The following is a 24,533-nucleotide window of genomic DNA, read 5'->3' on the forward strand; positions in this document are numbered from 1 at the left end:
TTTGGATCAATGACCGTATTAAAGAAAAAACAGCCCCCATGTGTTATTAGAGTCGACATTGCAACTTTTTCTTGTTATGTTTCACCTCTTTTATTCCACTTTGTAATACATTTTTTGTATCAGTACTTTTAGAATGTGCCGTAAGCCGTTAAAAATTAGCTGCTGGCTGCAAATGGCCCATAGGGCCCCACTCTGGACACCTCTGACCTACCTACTACCCTTTTTCTTTTTAGCCCGCCGTCGCTGCCAAAGTAGCGCCAGCCTCCAGCCCGGCGCCCACCGTGGCCTCCTCACCCAGCGACGTCTTCTCCAGCATCGTCGCTCAGGGCGACGCTGTCCGCCAGCTGAAGACGGCCAAAGCGCCAAAAGAGGACGTGGACAAGGCGATCCAGAAGCTTCTGTCTTTGAAGGTGCAGTTTCAACTCAATCAGTAATGGCCTATTCACTCTAGACTCAGGTTTCATTACCTTTGCTTGTCCAATTATTGACAAACATTTATGTGTGGATTTTTAATTTACAGTCCTTCTAATGGATTTTTGCACAAGTTTGCAACTGCCAATAATGACTTGCTGAAAGAGCAATTTCAATAATTACATTACATGTATTAATATGACATTTATTTGACTTTGTGGGTTATTTCCACTGTCAATTATTTACCTATGTGGAGTTGGCCCCCTTATCCTTGCAAATATTAAAACAACACTGCCATTCCCCAACTTGTCACATTCCTTTGTGCTAACTTTCTGATGTATTTTTTTTCTCCAAAAGTCAAATATTTGATGTGAAGCGATTGGAGGCCTAATTGGGTCAATGTTTCACAATAACATTGATTTTGATTCGTAAATATTTTTTGAGCATTGACCGTTTTTAATAAAAATCCACATTGTCCCCTTAAGGGTCTCCCTCATAAAAGTGTAAAAAGTAAGTCATCTATGAATATTTTTTTTATACTTTGAATGCTTTTTTTTAATACTTTTATTTTTATAGTAATAGTAATATATAGTAATAGTATTATTTTAGTATTATTTTAGTGTATTATTATTGTATTACTGTATTACTATTGTATTATAATTTTATTTAGTATTATTTTATTTAGTATTATTTTAGTATTATTTTAATACTTTTATTTAATTAATGCTTTTATTTGTTTGTTTGTTTAAAGAAACACCCTTTTTTATACGTCAAAACACAAAGTATTCAATATTAAATATCTACATTGTTGGTCTTTTATGAGTGGGCCCTCAATGGTCCCACTCATAAAAGTGTTAAAAATAAATCATATATTAGTATATTTTAAATACTTTGAACGCTTACATTTTTAGTTCAACTTCAGATCTGTTGATTTTTTAAGTTATCATTATTTATGTTTTTGTATGTTTTATATATATATTTTTTTTTTGTTAGTTTTTTTGTTTAAAGAAACACATTTTTTTACATGTCAAAACACAAAGTATTCAATATTAAACATCTACATTGTTGGTCCCTTGGACTCTCAATGGTCCCACTTTTAAAAGTGTTAAAAATAAGTCATATATTAATATTTAATTATACTTTGAAGTAAGTGTGAGTACCCACTAATTCTCTCAATTCTCATTCATTCTGTTTTTTGTTTTTTTGTTTTTTTTCAAAGAAACCATTTTTTATATGTCAAAACATAAAGTATTCAATATTAAAAATCAACATTGTTGGTCCCTTGCACCCTCAATGTTCCCACTCATAAAAGTGTTAAAAATAAGTCATATATTATTATTTTTATTACACTTTGAACGCTTACATTTTTAGTTCAACTTCAGATCTGCTGATTTTTAAGTTATCATTATTTTTCATGTTTTTGTATATTATATATATATATATATATATATGTATATATATATATATATATATATATATATATATATATATATATTTAATATGTCAAAACACAAAGTAGTCAATTTTAAAAATTGACATTGTTGGTCCCTTGCACCCTCAATGGTCCCACTCATAAAATTGTTAAAAGTAAGTCATAAATTATTATTTTTATTATACTTTGAATGCCGACATTTTTAGTTCAACTTCAGATCTGTTGATTTTTAAGTTATCATTATTTTTTATGTTTTTGTATGTTTTTATATATATATTTTTATTTTTTATTTATTTTTATTTTTTTTTGGTTTAAAGAAACACCATTTTTTTATATGTCAAAACACAAAGTTTTCAATATTAAAAATCGACATTGTTGTTCACTTGGACCCTCAACGGTCCCAATCATAAAAGTGTTAAAAATAAGTAATAAATTCTTTTTATTACACTTTGAACACTTACATTTTTAGTTCAACTTCAGATCTGTTGATTTTTAAGTTATCATTATTTTTTATGTTTTTTATATATATATATATATATATATATATATATATATATATATATATATAAAACATAAAAAATTATATATATATAAATATATATGTATATAAAAAACATAAAAAATAATGATAACTTAAAAATCAACAGATCTGAAGTTGAACTAAAAATGTAAGTGTTCAAAGTGTAATAAAAATAATTTATTACTTATTTTTAACACTTTTATGATTGGGACCGTTGAGGGTCCAAGTGAACAACAATGTCGATTTTTAATATTGAAAACTTTGTGTTTTGACATATAAAAAAATGGTGTTTCTTTAAACAAAAAAAAAAATAAATAAAAAAAAAAAAAAAAAATATATATATATATATATATATATATATATATATATATATATATATATTTTTTTTTTTTTTTTTTTTTTGAACTAAAAATGTAAGTGTTCAAAGTGTAATAAAAAACAGGATGTTTCTTTAAACAAAAAATCTACCAACAAAAGAAAAGAAGAAAAAAAAAAAAAAAAATATATATATATATATATATATATATATATATATGTTTTTTTTTTCCTCTTTTCTTTTGTTGGTAGATTTTTTGTTTAAAGAAACATCCTGTTTTTTATTACACTTTGAACACTTACATTTTTAGTTCAACTTCAGATCTGTTGATTTTTAAGTTATCATTACTTTTTATGTTTTATATATATATATATATATATATATATATATATATATATATATATATATATATATATATATATATATATATATATATATAAAAATATATATATATATATATATATATATCTATATATATATTTTTTTTTCTTTTGTTGGTAGATTTTTTGTTTAAAGAAACATCCTGTTTTATATGTCAAAACACAGTATTCAATATCAAAAATCAACATTGTTGGTCCCTTGCACCTTCAATGGTCCCACTCATAAAAGTATTATTTTTTAAATCATTTGAACGCTTTAATTTTTAGTTCAACTTCTGATCCGTCTGTTGATTTCTAAGTTATTATTTTTAATGTTTTTGTATGTTTTATACTTTTTGTTTTTTTTATATGTCAACATAAAGTATTCAATATTAAACATCTACATTGTTGGTCCCTTGCACCTTCAATGGTTCCACTCATAAAATTGTTAAAAATAAGTCATATATTAATATTTAGTTATACTTTGATGCAAGTGTGAGTACCCGCTAAGACTCTCAATTCTCATTAATTAGGATCTTTTCTTGTTTTTGCTTTCAGGCTCAGTTTAAGGAGCAGACGGGCTTGGACTACAAGCCAGGTATGGCTCCGCCCACCAGCCTCCCAGCTTCAACTGCCCAGTCAGGAGACTCCGCCCCTTGCCTATACACGCGCATCGCTCAGCAGGGCGAGCTGGTCAGGAAGCTGAAGGCCGAGCAAGCGTCAAAGGTCAGCATCACAAACGATTTGCGTGCCTCGCCATGTCCACACCCGTGTCTTACTTGTGTGTCCATTACGGTGACATCATGTCCTCATCTGTTTCGTCAAAATCATCCTCATCCTACGCCGCTCGTGTCCGTTCCATTCCCCCCGTCACTGCACGCGTGTGTTTGTGTCGCCGCCATCCGCATGCCTTTAGTCTTCAGTATCCTAACGTGTTGATGGCACCAGGACCGAATCGACGCGGCGGTCAAGCAGCTCCTGGCGCTCAAGGCGGACTTTAAAAAGACGGGTCTGGATTACAAACCTGGGATGGCCCCGCCTACTCCCCTTGCTCCCTCCGCTGTGACCTCCTCCTCTTCCTCTTCCTCCCCGTCCTCCTCCTCTTCTCCCGCTTCGTCCGGCTTGCACAAGCGCGTCGCACAACAGGGAGAGGTTGTGCGGAAACTGAAGTCGCAAAAAGCCCCCAAGGTACACGCGCCTTTTTAAAAGTCGAGCAGCCGTCCCACGCTCACAATCTGCGTCTTTATGTACACCCGCAAACACCGCAGCACGGTGGTTTTGGGCTGACATCTTTCTTCTCTTCCCTGCCAGGATCAGGTGGAAGCGGCGGTGAAGCAGCTGCTCTCGCTGAAGGCCGAGTTCAAACAGGCCACCGGCGAGGACTACAAACCCGGGGCGGCGCCTCCGGTCCAGAAAGCGGCGGCTCCAATCCAGAGCGCCCCCGCTTCCGTCGCTGGCCTCCTTGATAAAGTGGCTGAGCAGGGAGAAACGGTCAGGAAACTGAAGGCCGACAAGGCCTCGAAGGTGAGAACGGTGGGACGTCCTTCGCATACCGTATTGTTCGGACTGTAAGGCGCACTTAAAATGGTTTCATTTTCTCAAAAACCGACGTCGCGCCTTGTGTATGTTCTCATTCCGGTCGTGCTTAAAGTTAAAAAAGTTAAAGTACCAATGATTGTCACACACACACACTAGGTATGGCGAAATTATTCTCTGCATTTGACCCATCACCCTTGATCACCCCCTGGGAGGTGAGGGGAGCAGTGAGCAGCAGCGGTGGCCGCGCCCAGGAATCATTTTTGGTGATTTAACCCCCAATTCCAACCCTTGATGCTGAGTGACAAGCAGGGAGGTAATGGGTCCCATTTTTATAGTCTTTGGTTTGAACCCACAACCTACCGATCTCAGGGCGGACACTCTAACCACTAGGCCACTGAGTCGGTTACCGAACTCAAAGCAATTTTTTTATATATTGGTACCGGTACATGGTTCTGCCTTGATGTGGCGAGTTGTCCAGGGTGTACCCCGCAGCTGAGATAGGCGCCAGCAGCCCCCACGACCCCAAAAGGGACAAGCGGTAGCAAATGGATGGATGGAAGGATGGTACATGGTTTAATGAGAAGAATGACCAGTAGATGGCAGTCACACATAAGAAATTAGGGTTGTCCCGATACCAATATTTTGGTACTGGTACCAAAATGTATTTCCATCCATCCATCCATCTTCTTCCGCTTATCCGAGGTCGGGTCGCGGGGGCAGCAGCCTAAGCAGGGAAGCCCAGACCTCCTTCTCCCCAGCCACCTCGTCCAGCTCCTCCTGTGGGATCCCGAGGCGTTCCCAACGTGTCCTGGGTCTTCCCCGCGGCCTCCTACCGGTCGGACGTGCCCTAAACACCTCCCTAGGGAGGCGCTCGGATGTCCGAACCACCTCATCTGGCTCCTCTCCATGTGGAGGAGCAGCGGCTTTACTTTGAGCTCCCCCCGGATGGCAGAGCCTCTCACCCTATCTCTTAAGGGAGAGCCCCGCCACCCGGCGGAGGAAACTCATTTCGGCCGCTTGCACACTTAGTCCCTCTATTTATTCAGGAGTTCCACAGGGAACATCACTGAGGCCGCCTCTAAAAGGAGTGGTCACATATATCATGCAAAGCAGGTCCAGGACGCACAATACGTGACGGAATGTGCTGGGGGGCCTTGTGATTTCGCCTTGTCTCCGCTTCGTCTGCGTGCTGTCGTCTTATCTGCGTTGAGGTCCTTGTTGTCTCTGCTTCGTCTGCGTGCTGTCGTCTTATCTTCGTTGAGGTTCTTGAAGTCCTTGGCTGTTAGCGGGCTAAAACAAAGACAATATCTGCAGCTGAGGCCACCCCTCAGACAAGAAATTTCGTCCTTGCACAGATACAAAAGTCTAACTTCAGCACAATAGCTAATAACTATAGCAACGGATTTTAAGCATACTAAAGTTGTGTGATAATATATATACATGATTATTCTAACATTTTGCAAAAAATAAAGTTTACCAGTGATCTCGTCCTTTCGGTCATAACCCAAAGCTCATGACCATAGGTGAGGATGGGAACGTAGATCGACCGGTAAATTGAGAGCTTTGCCTTCCGGCTCAGCTCCTTCTTCACCACAACGGATCGATACAGCGTCCGCATTACTGAAGACGCCGCACCGATCCGCCTGTCAATCTCACCATCCACTCTTCCCTCACTCGTGAACATGTATTTAGATTCTTAAATTAAATAAAGGGGACCACTAAAAATTGCATTATTGGCTTTATTTTAATCAATCAATCAATCAATCAATGTTTATTTATATAGCCCTAAATCACAAGTGTCTCAAAGGGCTGCACAAGCCACAACGACATCTTCAGTACAAAACCCACAAAAGGGCAAGGGAAAAACTCATAACCCCAATGGGACGTCAATGTGAATGACTATGAGAAACCTTGGAGAGGACCGCATATGTGGGTGACCCCCGCCCCTATGGGAGACCGGATGCAATGGACGTCGAGTGGGTCTGACATAATATTGTGAAATTCCAGTCCATAGTGGATCTAACATAATAGTGAGAGTCCAGTCCATAGTGGATCTAACATGATAGTGAGAGTCCAGTCCATAGTGGATCTAACATAATAGTGAGAGTCCAGTCCATAGTGGATCTAACATAATAGTGGGAGAGTCCAGTCCATAGTGGATCTAACATGATAGTGAGAGTCCAGTCCATAGTGGATCCAACATAATAGTGAGAGTCCAGTCCATAGTGGATCTAACATAATAGTGAGAGTCCAGTCCATAGTGGATCTAACATAATAGTGAGAGTCCAGTCCATAGTGGATCTAACATATAGTGGATCTAACATAATAGTGAGAGTCCAGTCCATAGTGGATCTAACATGGTAGTGAGAGTCCAGTCCATAGTGGATCCAACATAATAGTGAGAGTCCAGTCCATAGTGGATCTAACATAATAGTGAGAGAGTCCAGTCCATAGTGGATCTAACGTAATAGTGTGAGAGTCCAGTCCATAGTGGATCTAACATAATAGTGAGAGTCCAGTCCATAGTGGATCTAACATAATAGTGAGAGTCCAGTCCATAGTGGATCTAACATAATAGTGTGAGAGTCCAGTCCATAGTGGATCTAACATAATAGTGTGAGAGTCCAGTCCATAGTGGATCTAACATAATAGTGAGAGTCCAGTCCATAGTGGATCTAACATAATAGTGTGAGAGTCCAGTCCATAGTGGATCTAACATAATAGTGAGAGTCCAGTCCATAGTGGATCTAACATAATAGTGAGAGTCCAGTCCATAATGGATCTAACATAATAGTAAGAGTCCAGTCCATAGTGGATCTAACATAATAGTGAGAGTCCAGTCCATAGTGGATCTAACATAATAGTGAGAGTCCAGTCCATAGTGGATCTAACATAATAGTGAGAGTCCAGTCCATAGTGGATCTAACATAATAGTGAGAGTCCAGTCCATAGTGGATCTAACATAATAGTGAGAGTCCAGTCCATAGTGGATCTAACATAATAGTGAGAGAGTCCAGTCCATAGTGGATCTAACGTAATAGTGTGAGAGTCCAGTCCATAGTGGATCTAACATAATAGTGAGAGTCCAGTCCATAGTGGATCTAACATAATAGTGAGAGTCCAGTCCATAGTGGATCTAACATAATAGTGTGAGAGTCCAGTCCATAGTGGATCTAACATAATAGTGTGAGAGTCCAGTCCATAGTGGATCTAACATAATAGTGAGAGTCCAGTCCATAGTGGATCTAACATAATAGTGTGAGAGTCCAGTCCATAGTGGATCTAACATAATAGTGAGAGTCCAGTCCATAGTGGATCTAACATAATAGTGAGAGTCCAGTCCATAATGGATCCAACATAATAGTAAGAGTCCAGTCCATAGTGGATCTAACATAATAGTGAGAGTCCAGTCCATAGTGGATCTAACATAATAGTGAGAGTCCAGTCCATAGTGGATCTAACATAATAGTGAGAGTCCAGTCCATAGTGGATCTAATATAATAGTGAGAGTCCAGTCCATAGTGGATCTAACATAATAGTGAGAGTCCAGTCCATAGTGGATCTAACATGATAGTGAGAGTCCAGTCCATAGTGGATCTAACATAATAGTGAGAGTCCAGTCCATAGTGGATCTAACATAATAGTGAGAGTCCAGTCCATAGTGGATCTAACATGATAGTGAGAGTCCAGTCCATAGTGGATCTAACATAATAGTGAGAGTACAGTCCATAGTGGATCTAACATAATAGTGAGAGTCCAGTCCATAGTGGATCCAACATAATAGTGAGAGTCCAGACCATAGTGGATCTAACATGATAGTGAGAGTCCAGTCCATAGTGAATCTAACATAATAGTGAGAGTCCAGTCCATAGTGGATCTAACATAATAGTGAGAGTCCAGTCTATAGTGCATCTAACATAATAGTGAGAGTCCAGTCCATAGTGGATCCAACATAATAGTGAGAGTCCAGTCCATAGTGCATCTAACATGATAGTGTGAGAGTCCAGTCCATAGTGGATCTAACATAATAGTGAGAGTCCAGTCCATAGTGGATCTAACATAATAGTGAGAGTCCAGTCCATAGTGGATCTAACATAATAGTGTGAGAGTCCAGTCCATAGTGGATCTAACATAATAGTGAGAGTCCAGTCCATAGTGGATCTAACATAATAGTGAGAGTCCAGTCCATAGTGGATCTAACATAATAGTGAGAGTCCAGTCCATAGTGGATCTAACATAATAGTGAGAGTCCAGTCCATAGTGGATCTAACATGATAGTGAGAGTCAAGTCCATAGTGGATCTAACATAATAGTGAGAGTCCAGTCCATAGTGGATCTAACATAATAGTGAGAGTCCAGTCCATAGTGGATCTAACATAATAGTGAGAGTCCAGTCCATAGTGTATCTAACATAATAGTGTGAGAGTCCAGTCCATAGTGTATCTAACATAATAGTGAGAGTCCAGTCCATAGTGGATCTAACATAATAGTGAGAGTCCAGTCCATAGTGGATCTAACATAATATTGTGAGAGTTCAGTCCATAGTGGATCTAACATAATAGTGTGAGAGTCCAGTCCATAGTGGATCTAACATAATAGTGAGTGTCCAGTCCATAGTGCATCTAACATGATAGTGAGAGTCCAGTCCATAGTGGATCTAACATAATAGTGAGAGTCCAGTCCATAGTGGATCTAACATAATAGTGAGAGTCCAGTCCATAGTGGATCTAACATAATAGTGAGAGTCCAGTCCATAGTGGATCTAACATAATAGTGAGAGTCCAGTCCATAGTGGATCTAACATAATAGTGGGAGAGTCCAGTCCATAGTGGATCTAACATAATAGTGTGAGAGTGCAGTCCATAGTGGATCTAACATAATAGTGAGAGTCCAGTCTATAGTGGATCTAACATAATAGTGAGAGTCCAGTCCATAGTGGATCTAACATAATAGTGAGAGTCCAGTCCATAGTGGATCTAACATAATAGTGAGAGTCCAGTCCATAGTGGATCCAACATGATAGTGAGAGTCCAGTCCATAGTGGATCTAACATAATAGTGAGAGTCCAGTCCATAGTTGATCTAACATAATAGTGAGAGTCCAGTCCATAGTGGATCTAACATAATAGTGAGAGTCCAGTCCATAGTGGATCTAACATAATAGTGAGAGTCCAGTCCATAGTGGATCTAACATAATAGTGAGAGTCCAGTCCATAGTGGATCTAACATAATAGTGAGAGTCCAGTCCATAGTGTATCTAACATAATAGTGTGAGAGTCCAGTCCATAGTGGATCTAACATAATAGTGAGAGTCCAGTCCATAGTGGATCTAACATAATAGTGAGAGTCCAGTCCATAGTGGATCTAACATAATATTGTGAGAGTTCAGTCCATAGTGGATCTAACATAATAGTGTGAGAGTCCAGTCCATAGTGGATCTAACATAATAGTGAGTGTCCAGTCCATAGTGCATCTAACATGATAGTGAGAGTCCAGCCCATAGTGGATCTAACATAATAGTGAGTCCAGTCCATAGTGGATCTAACATAATAGTGAGAGTCCAGTCCATAGTGGATCTAACATAATAGTGAGAGTCCAGTCCATAGTGGATCTAACATAATAGCGTGAGAGTGCAGTCCATAGTGGATCTAACATAATAGTGAGAGTCCAGTCCATAGTGGATCTAACATAATAGTGAGAGTCCAGTCCATAGTGGATCCAACATGATAGTGAGAGTCCAGTCCATAGTGGATCTAACATAATAGTGAGAGTCCAGTCCATAGTTGATCTAACATAATAGTGAGAGTCCAGTCCATAGTGGATCTAACATAATAGTGAGAGTCCAGTCCATAGTGGATCTAACATAATAGTGAGTGTCCAGTCCATAGTGGATATAACATGATAGTGAGAGTCCAGTCCATAGTGGATCCAACATAATAGTGAGAGTCCAGTCCATAGTGGATCTAACATAATAGTGTGAGAGTCCAGTCCATAGTGGATCTAACATAATAGTGAGAGTCCAGTCCATAGTGGATCTAACATAATAGTGAGAGTCCAGTCCATAATGGATCTAACATAATAGTAAGAGTCCAGTCCATAGTGGATCTAACATAATAGTGAGAGTCCAGTCCATAGTGGATCTAACATAATAGTGAGAGTCCAGTCCATAGTGGATCTAACATAATAGTGAGAGTCCAGTCCATAGTGGATCTAACATAATAGTGTGAGAGTCCAGTCCATAGTGGATCTAACATAATAGTGAGAGTCCAGTCCATAGTGGGGCCAGCAGGAGACCATCTCGAGCGGAGACAGGTCAGCAGCGCAGCGATGTTCCCAAACCGATGCACAGACGAGCGGTCCATCCCGGGTCTCGACTCTGGACAGCCAGCACTTCATCCATGGCCACCGGACCTTTTTTTTAACAAAAAATCTTACTGCACATTAAACATATGTTTCTTAGTGCAATTTTGTCCTTAAATAAAATAGTGAATATACAAGAAACTTGTCTTTTAGTAGTAAGTAAGCAAGTACCGTAAGTGGGCGGTCTTATTTACGTGGCTCAACTTCGACAGCGTCTTCTCCCCGTCAGCTTTGTTGTAGCGGTGTAGCGTGCAAGGACGGGAGTGGAAGAAGTGTCAAAAGATGGCGCTAACTGTTTTAATGACATTCAGACTTTACTTCAATCAATAACGGAATCTGGAAACAACTACACAGGAAATGTGTCCCATGGAAAAACCGTCGGACCAGAACTCTCTAATAACTAAAGTTCCTCGGGTGAATAATAAGTACTCACTACACCGGTATGTTTTAGCGCTTTCATGGCGAGTTTACTGACAGATATAAGTAAGAACTTTACGCTACTTTATGTTAGAAATGGCAACAGCGAAAGATGAATGTCCCATAACAAGAAGAAGCTTATCGACTACGGTGTCGGCACGGACTACAAAGGCGGACTCGCGCAAATTTTCAGGACTTATGCAGATCCAAAATACAGATCAGCAGGTACCAGAAGGTAAGAAAAGTTGCTTTTGCATGATATTGCGAAACAAAACGCCAGATATGTCTTACCTTATACACACACCATAATAATACTCCTATGTTGAAGCACACTACAATCCATCAAGCGGTGCGGCTTCATAGCTTACCAAAGTCCTACTAAAACATTTTTGGTTGATTTTTGAGCGCCGTGTGTAATGTTCTATATTTTCAATGGAACATATAAAATGTTGGTGTTGTTTACTTGAGTCATATTGCAGTCTTCACGTATCTCTTATGTGTGACTGCCATCCACTGGTCAACACTTATCATTTATCCATGTGCCAAATAAAATAGCTTCGATGTCGGTAAGCACAGCCAAAATTATTCCGTACATTAGGCGCACCGTGTTATAAGGCGCACTGTCGAGTTTTGAGAAAATGAAAGGATTTTAAGTGCACCTTTTACAGTCCGAAAAATACAGTAATTACTCGAAGGTAGTTGGAAGCCGGGTGCGTCTGCACACCACACATTACAGGCTGCATGACTCTTGTCTTACATTAAACATTAAGAAAACGGCAACAATGTATTTTGTAAACAAATATAAAATGTCATCCTTTCCAAATATAACGGTTAATAAGGAAATAATACAAAATGTTAGTGAATATCGTTACCTGGGTGCATACTTGCCAACCTTGAGACCTCCGATTTCGGGAGGTGGGGGGTGGGGGTCGGGGGTGGGGCGGGGGGCGTGGTTAAGAGATATATATATATATATATATATATATATATATATATATATATATATATATAAGAAATACTTGACTTTCAGTGAATTCTAGCTATATATATATATATACATATATATTTTATTATATATATAAATATATATATATGAATAAATAAAAGAAATACTTGAATTTCAGTGTTCATTTATTTACACATATACACACACATAACATTCCTCTACTCATTGTTGAGTTAAGGGTTGAATTGTCCATCCTTGTTCTATTCTCTGTCACTATTTCAGAACACACATATTATACAAATATACATTATAAAATCAATAAGAAAACGGGAGCTCTAATTTGGGGGTCTGAATTAGGATTAGAAGTTCCTATACAAACATTGCGTACTCACGTCTCCATTTTGTATTGATTACTGCAGCTGTGCACTGGATTCATTCACAAATACAAACTACAACTCACAAACACTTTAGAGTTAGGCTCCACCATCAGAATGTGTACTTAAACTTATAAAGATCACATGGATATTATTCAGTGAGTTGATTCACCAAAACTAACCTGTTATACAGGAGGAAAAAGCACACAGGACGTTTCAATTGTTCACAGATTGGTCGCTCTCATCAGAATGACAAGACACTTCCGGTCTGCAGGTGATAGCATTCAATTGGGAAGAAACGCCCTACTGCCCCCTACTGACCAATGTGAATACTGATAAATGTGTAATGACAGCTCCAAAAACGAATTCAAACCACAAAATAAACTAAATAAATCAACACAAAAATGTGACACATTATGGGTGGGTCACATATGCATGTACAACAGGCTGTCAACACAGCACTCAGGTCCGCATGGAGCTGGAGGGGGCGTGGCCTCCAGCTCCGCCTGAATTTCGGGAGATTTTCGGGAGAACATTTGTCCCGGGAGGTTTTCGGGAGAGGCGCTGAATTTCGGGAGTCTCCCGGAAAATCCGGGAGGGTTGGTAAGTATGCCTGGGTGTCATTTTAGACCCAACACTTGGCATTAAAAAAACATATCAAACAGATGTGCCAGAGTCTTAAATACAACATAAAACCGTTCAAATGTATCAGGAATTCATTAACCCTGTAGGCAGCTCAAACTTATTTTAATGCAATGATTATGCCTCGTTTTTATTATTGTATAACATGTTGGTCGCTGGCAAGCAAAATGACACTAAGGCCATTGGAAACTTTGCACAAACAATCGCTCAAAACCATACTTGCCAACCCTCCCGGATTTTTCCATGCGGACCTGAGTGACGTGTTGACAGCCTGTTCACAACATTGCCGTAAACAGCAATGTTGTGACACTTTTAAACAGGACAATACTGCCATCTACTGTACATGCATATGTGACCCATGATTTATTTATTTTATTTTGTGGTTTGAATTCGTTTTTGGAGCTGTCATTACACATTTATCAGTATTCACATTGGTCAGTAGGGGGCAGTAGGGCGTTTCTTCCCAATTGAATGCTATCACCTGCAGACCGGAAGTGTCTTGTCATTCTGATGAGAGCGACCAGTGTGTGAACAATTGAAACGTCCTGTGTGCTTTTTCCTCCTGTATAACAGGTTAGTTTTGGTGAATCAACTCACTGAATAATATCCATGTGATCTTTATAAGTTTAAGTACACATTCTGATGGTGGAGCCTAACTCTAAAGTGTTTGTGAGTTGTAGTTTGTATTTGTGAATGAATCCAGTGCACAGCTGCAGTAATCAATACAAAAAGGCGACGTGAGTGCGCAACGTTTATATAGGAACTTCTGATCCTAATTCAGACTCCCAAATTAGAGCTCCCGTTTTCTTATTGATTTTATAATGTATATTTGTATAATGTGTGTGTTCTGAAATAGTGACAGAATAGAACAAGGATGGCCAATTCAACCCTTAACTCAACAATGAGTAGATGAGTGTTATGTGTGTGTGTATATGTGTAAATAAATGAACACTGAAATTCAAGTATTTATTTTATATATATATATATATATATATATATATATATATATATATATATATGTGTAATAAAATATATATATATATATATATATATATATATATATATATATATATATATATATATATATATAGCTAGAATTCACTGAAAGTCAAGTATTTCTTATATATATATATATATATATATATATATATATATATATATATATATATATATATATATATATATATATATATATATATATATATATATATCTTAACCACGCCCCCAACCACGCCCCCCACCCCACCCCCGACCACGCCCCCCACCCGCCACCCCCCACCTCCCGAAATCGGAGGCCTCAAGGTTGGCAAGTATGCTCAAAACCCTTGACCGAAAACCACAACACCACCATCACTGTTTAGTTCTCCAAAAATATAGATTGTTAAATTTAGCTAGCATTCAAAGATTAGCATCAATACGAATGGCCCATGGAATCCTAAATAACACTGCACCAGCGCCACTTAAGCACTTTGTCCAGTTTACATCTGCTGTGACAACTAGAAACACACGAGCCTCCACCAGGGGCCAGTGTAGCGTACCCAGATGTAAAACATATTTTGCACAATCAGCCTTTTCATACAAAGCGATAAAGGAATGGAACGACCTCACAGCAAACTTGAAAAGTCTAACAGATGACTCTTCATTCATTCACAATTGAAGTTAAAAAGTGGCTTTGTAGCAATCAATGCTGCTCACACGGTCAATAAGGTGGACACTATGTTTGACACATCAACTTAATGTGTATTATATTTATCCATGAGAGCATTTTTGTTTGAAATCGTGAGGTGTGTCTGTTAAAATCATGGTTGTTTTTACAAATGATGACAGATGTGAACAAGAGCATGTATTGTCTTTGTTTTTTGATGTAAAGGAGGGGTGGTTGTGATGTATAAGTATGTGTCAATGAAAGGGCATTTTATGACTTTTCTTAATTTGATTACATGCTATAGTATGATTTTATTGTCATAATTTTATTGCATGATTTTTGTATCCCTTTAATTTAGGTAGCCAGGGACTGCAGATGGAAATTAGTTATTTAGCTATAATCTGGTACAGAACATATCTGTCTTTGAGCTTAGTGTTTCTCTGCATTGTCCCTTCAAATAAAGACTAACTAAACTATTACGCGGCTTTTGCGTAGGCCAAGGTTGTGGAATCCCGAGAGTCAAATATGAATTGAGCGATGATTCTCTTTTCTGTCGTCCAAACGGACCTCGCAGGACCAGGTGGACCAAGCCGTGAGGACCTTGCTGGACCTGAAGGCCGAGTACAAGACGCTGACCGGGCAGGAGTACAAACCGGTGGCGGCCGCCGGAGGCGAGGACAAGAACCGCAAGGAGAGGGAGAACAAGTCTGAGAAGCAGGGCGGAGGTGGAGCAGCGGGCGGAGCGGCAGGAGGAGCGAAGAAGGGCAAAGGAGACAAGGCCAGTCAGGGCAAGGATCCTTCCAGAGGGGATGGAGGCGCAGGGGACGGCCAAGGACCGAAGAAGCAAACACGGTAAGAAACTAGCAGCTTGATAGATGTTCTGGAAAATACTGTTGCATGGAAATCATGGAAGTGTAATAGATAGTACTTTATTGATTCCTTCAGGAGAGTTCCCTCAGGAAAATTAAAATTCCTTTGTTGAATTGATTAACGTGGACCCCGTCTTAAACAAGTTGAAAAACTTATTCGGGTGTTACCAAAAAGTTTGGACAACATACCTGCCAACTACTCCGGTTTTCCCGTAATTAGTACGGTTTTCATCAACCTATTCCGGGTTACGGTTGCAGTGATAAAAAATACGTTTTTTCATTAATTAAAAAAATATATTTAAAAAAAAGTTTTATTCACGAAATCGCGTAACAACAATGACAATCGACACTGCTTCCCGTAACTTCCTATCGAGCCATTCCGAATGCCATGCGCGAGGCTATTTATAGCACCGCTGCCAAGCACGAGGCACCAGTTGCCATTGTTTCCAAACGAGCGAACGATCATGGAATCAGCCGGAGAAAAATCGCAAACGAGTCTTAAACCGAAAAGAAAACTGCAGTCATTCCGTGAAGAATATTCAAAAGCCTATCCGGGAATAATTATCCGTTCCAAAAAGGGTGAAAACTACGCGAATTGCACCTTGTGCAGACAAGATCTTTCGATCGGACACGGAGGAATTAGCGATGTAAAAGACCACGTTGGGACAAAAAAACACAAGTCTAATGCCGTTGCTAGCGATACAAGTGGAAAACTTTCAACGTTTTTCGTCGCCCAAACAGATTCTTTGGATGTGATAAATGCCGAAGTTTTATTTACGGAGGCAATAATTGAGCAAACAAAAAGGTAATGACACCAATGTTATCTATTGGAATTGTTTAGTACTGTTATACTGTTAAAAGTGTTTATACTATTTATGCTTTCGAGTCCAAGTTGAAGAAATCTTGTTAAATGTTGACAGCATAACTACCAAAATACAGAAGTATGTCCTTAATATTTTTGCAGTGCTATTTCTGTTGAAAAGTTCAAATGATTACATTAGAGATGTGATGTGCCACTTTTCAAGTGTCTGATGGCTTAAATTAATTTTCATTAATTTTTCATATTTTGAATTCTTTTGAAAGGCTTACAAAAAAACTACATTTGAATTGTAATTCCATGCTATTGACAGGACTATTAATTTTAATGAAGTTAGCTTACCATGTTTACAGTATGATAATTGTGATAGAAATGTGAATTTTTGGCACAGAATATTTTTTACAATTGAACAAGGCAGTAGATTATACAAGCTTGGACAGAAAGTTAATAATGACACCAATTTTTTTTTTTAATGGAATTGTTTAGTACTGTTTTACCATTTGTTTACTGTAAAAAGTGTTTATACTGTTTATACTTTCAATTAACAAATTGAAGTCTTGTGAAAGGTTGACAGGATAACTGGCATTAACTGTCAAAATAATTTCAAACTATTGAAGTTAGCTTACAGAATAAACATGTCAATCAACCCATATGATTTTTGCTGTAATATTTTTGTTTTGAAAAGTCACTGTGACTGAAAGAAAAGTGATGGTTTTAGCAACATTTTAACCTGTCTGAATGCTAATAATCATTTTGCGTCGGGGGGCGAAGGAACCCCCCACCAGGACTTTGTCCTGGACCTACCGGGGCCTGCGGCCACTGGACCCTGGCTACTAGGTTTTTCTGATTTCAAAAGTTGGCATGTATGGGACAAGCATGCTCTAACTTGTCTTTGTCCCTCCAGGTTGGGTCTGGAAGCTAAGAAAGAGGAGAACCTGGCAGACTGGTACTCTCAGGTGAGCCATTTCACGGACAGAATGTGGATCCCAGACCTGTGACACACACACGTTGGTCTTGAATACAGGTGGCGTGGCTTGAGTACAAGCTTGAAGGATATTTGTTTTCTTTCTTTGTGTGTGTGTGAAACAGTTTTAATACTATTTGACTCAAACCTAAATTCATTTAGATCAGGTGTGTCAAACCGTTTGGGAATATTAGGAATACACATGTATTTTAGTGCAAAATAAGATCATAATAAAGGTAAAGCTAAATGTTTTTCCAACGCCGACAGGAATCAGTCGCACCTTTTTCTGCTCAACTTGATATTTTTAATGACTTATGGGAAATAAGCAGTAGATAAATATATGAAATGTCAATATTTTTATTTCAAATGTAACCTTCCTCTGATTATCATCCCATCAGGTATTGAGGCAGAAAGGAAATGTCAAACATGGAAAACATGTCAACAATTGTAAAATCACATTAAACATGTAACACTCTATTAAAATGAAGGTGCAAAATAAGGATGCTTTTAAAAAAGGCTTAAAAACCCTTCTTTTTAAAAAAGCCTTTTTTTAGATATATGCATGCTAGTTATTATTTATTTTTATTATCTTTTTATTTTTATTTATTTATTTATTGTCAGGTTCAAACACTGATGACCTCTATTAATCAGACAAGAAGCAAGGAATCATGCAGAGACAGAGTTCAATTTAGCTCATGAGGAGAACGCATGGAGCTGCACACTTAGTCCCTCTATTTATTCAGGAGTTCCACAGGGAACATCACTGAGGCCGCCTCTAAAAGGAGTGGTCACATATATCATGCAAAGCAGGTCCAGGACGCACAATACGTGACGGAATGTGCTGGGGGCCTTGTGATTTCGCCTTGTCTCCGCTTCGTCTGCGTGCTGTCGTCTTATCTTCGTTGAGGTTCTTGAAGTCCTTGGCTGTTAGCGGGCTAAAACAAAGACAATATCTGCAGCTGAGGCCACCCCTCAGACAAGAAGCTTCGTCCTTGCACAGATACAAAAGTCTAACTTCAGCACAATAGCTAATAACTATAGCAACAGATTTTAAGCATACTAAAGTTGTGTGATAATATATATATATATGATTATTCTAACATTTTGCAAAAAATAAAGTTTACCAGTTCGAAGGTTAAATATCTTGTCTTTGCAGTCTATTCAATTGAATATAAGTTGAAAAGGGTTTGCAAATCATTGTATTCTCTTTTTATTTACCATTTACACAACGTGACAACTTCACTGGTTTTGGGATTTGTAATAGTTCTGGTTTAGAGGGGCTAACATGATTGTTTTTTTCCGTGCAGGTGATCACCAAAGCGGAGATGATCGAGTACTACGACGTGAGCGGCTGCTACGTCCTGCGGCCCTGGTCCTTCGCCATTTGGGAGTCCATTAAAGAATTCTTTGACCGGGAGATCAAGAAGCTGGGCGTGGAGAACTGCTACTTCCCCATGTTTGTCTCTCAGGCTGCTCTGGAGAAGGAGAAAAGCCACATTGCAGACTTTGCTCCCGAGGTAAACCGAAACACAAGGATAGAATTAAATGATTAAAAAAAAAAAGATCATATAGTATACGTCTGTAAAAGCACTGTAACTAACATTATAGATAAATAATGCTGTTGCCTTGTTTCCAGGTTGCCTGGGTAACCCGATCGGGGAAGACCGAGCTGGCAGAGCCCATTGCTGTCAGACCCACCAGTGAGACAGGTCAGACCTTTTTAAAGATGTTTATTTATGATGAGTGCTATTGACAATTTAACACAATATTTTTACTAATTCCTTATTCTCTTTTATTACGTACAATTGTTTGACTCAGGAAATACCAATGACCAATGTATGATCCTGTACCTACTTGGTATCGAATTGATACCTCAATTTGTGGTATCATCCAAAACTAATGTAAAGTATCCAAACAACAGAAGAATAAGGGATTATTACATTTTAACAGAAGTGTAGTTAGAACATGTTAAAACAGAAAATAACCAGATATTAACAGTAAATGAACAAGTGGATTAATAATCTATTTTTACAGTTTGTCCCTCATAATTTTGACAAAATAAATGAATAAGAAATGACACTATATGTTACTGCATATGTCAGCAGACTAATTAGCAGCCTTTATTGAGTTGAGTTTGAGTTTATTTCGAACATGCATGCATGCAACATGATACATCACAATTTCCAGTTTCTCTTTTCAACATGTTCGAAAAGGAGTAGGAAGAAGCAGAGCTTATTTAATCCTACCCCCTTTTCTTTTACATAACAGTTGCTAAAACTTTTGTTCACTTCCTGTTCTCAATTTAGTCACAATATACTCCATAAGTAATCACAATAAAAATTAAAGCTGCAAGCAGCGTTGGTCGGGCCCGCGTATTTGGCAGGTGCTAGTCCCAAGTGTCCCAATACTTTTGTCAAGTTGTAGTCCTAAGTGTCCCAATACTTTTGTCAAGTTGTAGTCCCAAGTGTCCCAATACTTTTGTCCAGTTTTCGGCCTAAGTGTCCCAATACTTTTGTCCAGTTTTCGGCCTAAGTGTCCCAATACTTTTGTCCAGTGGTAGTTATAAGTGTCCCAATACTTTTGTCTACTTTTAGTCCGAAGTGTCCCAATACTTTTGTCTAGTGTACCTACCTTGTCTGCATTGTGTGGGCATGCTAGTGCTTCCTGCTTTTAAGCAGCCATCTTGAGAAAACAGCAGCGCAGCAGCATCAGCGCAGCAGCATCAGCACAGCGGTTCTTTGAAGGCTCATAAAATCAAAACCGGAGCAGTTAGAAAAATTATTTCGATAACTTTTATTTGGAAGGGTTCAATCTCTCTCCTGTGTTAGTTTGAAGCTGAAACGACAAACGCGCTCAGAGGAGATAATGTTTGAAGAAAGGTGACCGGTTTTTACAAACATTTTGTTTTGAAGGGGAAATTGCAAACTTCCTGTTGATTTTTGCTGAGAGTTGTCAATCTATGAAATGTAGGTCTAAGTGAGACCTACATAGAGGTTTTTGTTTCATGTCTCGCCGACTTTCCCAGTAGGAGTTACAGGCAGTTTTGTCATTTTTTTCTTCCGAGGAGCAGTTTTTTCTATGTTTTATTCAAAAATTGCGGTAGAGCGCATTTTTGAGATTTGGGGTTAGGTTTTTTTATTAGATCGCAATTTCTGCTAGTCCTGATGTGTGCGTTCAGTTTGGTGAGTTTTGAAGCATGTTAAGGGGGTCAAATTACAGCTCAAAGAGGCAAAAGTGACTGTTTTTAGTACTTTTTTGTCTTGAAGGGGGAATTGCCAACCTCCTGTTGATTTTTGCCCAAGGATATACAATTATGAAAACTAGGTCTAAGTCAGACCTATATAGAGGTTTTTGTTTCATGTCTCTCCGACCTTCGTAGTGGGAGTTACGGGCAGTCTAGTTTTTTTTTTCCTAGGGGGCGCTAGAGCGCAATTTTGAGTTTTGGGGTTTGGTTTTTTGATAAAAAGTTTTGCCATATATTACTGATGTGTGTGTAAAATTTGGTGAGTTTTGAAGCATGCTAAGGGGGTCAAATTACAGCGCAAAGTTGCGGAAGAATAATAATAATAAAACCTTACAAATACAATAGGTCCTTATGTCCCATTGCATAAGGACTCCCTTTGGGAGTCCTTATACAATGGGCCATGCGGGCCCTAATAAATAAATAATACTCTGTGAAGTAAGTTACTTGTCATATGGTGAGATGAGTAAGATTATTTTGAAAAAATGAACGGATGGATGGATGAAATACATTCAGAATGTTTATCATGGTTCTTCTTCTTTGTACTTTGTAAACACTTAAAAGTTTGAAGAGTTTCTTGAAGTGGATCATATTAGTACATTGTTTGATTGCTTTGCTTAATCCATTCCATCATTTAATTCCACATACTGATATACTGAAGGTCTTAAGTGTTGTACGTGCGTACAAATGTTTTAAATTAGATTTTCCTCTAAGATTATATTTCTCCTCTTTTTTTGAGAAGAATTGCTGTATATTCTTGGCTAGCAGGTTATAGTTTGCTTTATGTATGATTTTAGCTGTTTGCAAATTCACTATGTCGTGAAATTTCAGTATTTTTGATTCAATAAATAAAGGATTTGTATGTTCTCTATATCCAACATTATGTATTATTATAACTGATCTTTTTTGTAACACCGTTAATGAATGAAGTGTACTTTTGTACCGTATTTTCTGCACTATAAGGCGCACCTAAAAACCACACATTTTCTCAAAAGCTGACAGTGCGCCTTATAACCCGGTGCGCTTTATATATGGATTAATATTAAGATTCATTTTCATAAAGTTTCGGTCTCGCAACTACGGTAAACAGCCGCCATCTTTTTTCCCCGTAGAAGAGGAAGTGCTTCTTCTTCTACGCAAGCAACCGCCAAGGTAAGCACCCGCCCCCATAGAACAGGAAGCGCTTCTTCTTCTACTGTAAGCAACCACCCGCCCGCGTAGAAGAAGAAGAAGCGCGCGGATATTACGTTTCATTTCCTTTGTGTGTTTACATCTGTAAAGACCACAAAATGGCTCCTACTAAGCGACAGGGATCCGGTTCATGAAAAGACGCAATCTCTCCATCCGCACACGGACTACTATTTCACAGCAACTGCCTAAGACTTTCAAGAAAAGCTGGCTACTTTCCGTGCATATTGTAAAAACAAGATAGCTGAAAAAAAGATCCGGCCAGAGAACATTATCAACATGGACGAGGTTCCACTGACCTTTGATATTCCTGTGAACCGCACTGTGGATACAACGGGAGCACGTACGGTGAATATTCGCACCACAGGGAATGAGAAGTCATCCTTCACTGTGGTTCTAGCTTGCCATGCTAATGGCCAGAAACTTCCACCCATGGTGATATTCAAAAGGAAGACCTTGCCAAAAGAGACCTTTAAAAAAAAAGCTAACTCGAAGGGATGGATGAAGAAAAGATGAGCGAGTGGTTAAGGTAAGTTTACGCGAAGAGGCCGGGTGGCTTTTTTCACGCAGCTCCGTCCATGTTGATATACGACTCCATGCGCGCCCACATCACGCTGGTTTTTAATATATTATTAAAGTTTGACTGACCTATCTGACTGTTTTTTTGACATTCCTTTAGCGCAGTTCGATGCGGCTTATAACACGGGGCGGCTTATAGGTGGACAAAGTTTTGAAATATGCCGTTCATTGAAGGCGCGGCTTATAACCCAGGGCGCCTTATGGTGCGGAAAATACGGTAGTTATTTCCCATATTTCTGCACAATAACTCAGATATGTAACACTAGCGAGCAGTAGAGAATATGAAGTGATTTTTGGTCTAGAACATGTTTTGCTTTATTCATTATTGACGTGTTTCTTGCTACTTTATGTTGTATATTTTTTACGTGAGATTTCCAGTTCAATTTATCATCAATCATTATTCCTAGAAATTTGGTTTCATTTACTCATTCAATTTCTATTCCGTCTATTTGTATTTGTGTTTGACTTTCTCTTCTACTGTTACCAAATAGCATTATTTTAGTTTTACTAAGATTCAAAGATAGTCTGTTTTTGTCAAACCATCTTTTTAATTTGTTCATTTCGTCTGTTATTTGTATTATCTTCTGTGTGTTCTCTCCTGAACAAAACGCAGTTGTATCATCCGCAAATAATACTAACTTTAAATCTTCTGTAACTTTACAAATGTCATTTGTTTGCTTACTTACTACTAAAAGACAAGTTGTCTAGTATGGTCGCTATTTTATTTAAGGGCTAAATTGTTCTTCCATTGCAATAATAAACATATGTTTAATGTACCCTAAGATTTTTAGTTAAAATAAAGCCATTTTTTGTGGTCCCCTTTATTTAGAAAAGCATCAAAATATCCAAATACATTTTGGCACCGGTACCAACACAACCCTAGTGCATTGTAAGTAAACATCTACAGCCGTAATAACGCCGACATGTTGTGTCTCTGCAGTGATGTACCCGGCCTACGCCAAATGGGTTCAGTCTCACAGAGACCTGCCAATCAAGCTTAACCAGTGGTGCAACGTCGTGGTGCGTGTCTTTTATCTTCCAATTCCTCAAATCCACTCGAGTTCGCCAGGAAGTCTTAACCTACTTTTTCCCTCTCCGTCCAGAGATGGGAGTTCAAGCACCCTCAGCCCTTCCTGAGGACACGAGAGTTCCTGTGGCAGGAAGGACACACGGCCTTCGCTACCAAAGAGGAGGCGACGGAGGAGGTAACCATGGAAACGGAACATGTGTTAGTTAACCTCTTAAGGCCCAAGCTGTTTACATGCTTTTTTTATTTCTCTTTGCTATTTGGGCTTATTGGACCCTAATTAGAATAAAAACTAAGAATCATCTTTTGATATGATGTACTTAGTCCATAAGTACACAAACGTGTACTTCATGTGTAGTGACATGCTAATTCTTATTTTTACATATTTTCTTTCCAAATTCCATTGTATGTTATACTCTTCTGACACCATCAGGTGGCCGTATAAGTGTCCACATAAGTGGCCATAAGACCCCAATTCAGTAGTGTACACAATTTTGGAAATAAGAGCTAAAAGGTGCTGTCCATGCATGTGGCCACTAAGCCTTTAGAGGTTTAAACCTGATATATTTGTGAGAATGATTGCTCTTACTTTTTCCACCCTCAAAAAACCCTTATTGTCGTAATTTTTCAGCACAGTATCACCAAAATTACTTTCCTTACCAAAACAGTCACAACATTACGTTCAAAAGCTTAATTTTCAAGAATAGTCTTGTCACGTATTCTTAAATTTTACCAGAAAACAATAATGTCCAAAAATATCGGATGTTCTTGGCTTTCGGAAACAAATTTTTATGAAATTATAGTACAGTAGAGTTGTAAAATTAACAATTAAAAAGAAGGTAATTTTACCAGAATAAAATCTAAGATTCTGAAATTTTTCTTGCACAA

General features: G+C 38.4%; 1 protein-coding gene across 3 annotated transcripts in view; it reads left to right on the plus strand.

Annotated features, from left to right (window-relative positions):
* The window catches only part of eprs1 (glutamyl-prolyl-tRNA synthetase 1), an 88,262-nt gene that overhangs the window by 43,758 nt on the left and 19,971 nt on the right, over positions 1 to 24,533 (plus strand). For 2 of the 3 annotated variants that reach the window (XM_061963681.1, XM_061963682.1), the window contains 10 exons: positions 234 to 410; positions 3,597 to 3,764; positions 3,987 to 4,226; positions 4,350 to 4,562; positions 15,535 to 15,812; positions 17,551 to 17,602; positions 18,918 to 19,127; positions 19,247 to 19,319; positions 23,559 to 23,638; positions 23,722 to 23,823. In XM_061963681.1, coding sequence (XP_061819665.1) covers positions 234 to 410; positions 3,597 to 3,764; positions 3,987 to 4,226; positions 4,350 to 4,562; positions 15,535 to 15,812; positions 17,551 to 17,602; positions 18,918 to 19,127; positions 19,247 to 19,319; positions 23,559 to 23,638; positions 23,722 to 23,823 — 1,593 coding nt within the window. The remainder of the gene's footprint in view (positions 1 to 233; positions 411 to 3,596; positions 3,765 to 3,986; positions 4,227 to 4,349; positions 4,563 to 15,534; positions 15,813 to 17,550; positions 17,603 to 18,917; positions 19,128 to 19,246; positions 19,320 to 23,558; positions 23,639 to 23,721; positions 23,824 to 24,533) is intronic. The other variant, XM_061963683.1, reaches the window with a different exon arrangement.

The sequence above is a fragment of the Nerophis lumbriciformis genome, linkage group LG06 (genome assembly GCF_033978685.3).
Source record: "Nerophis lumbriciformis linkage group LG06, RoL_Nlum_v2.1, whole genome shotgun sequence".
Classification (NCBI taxonomy): Eukaryota; Metazoa; Chordata; class Actinopteri; order Syngnathiformes; family Syngnathidae; genus Nerophis; species Nerophis lumbriciformis.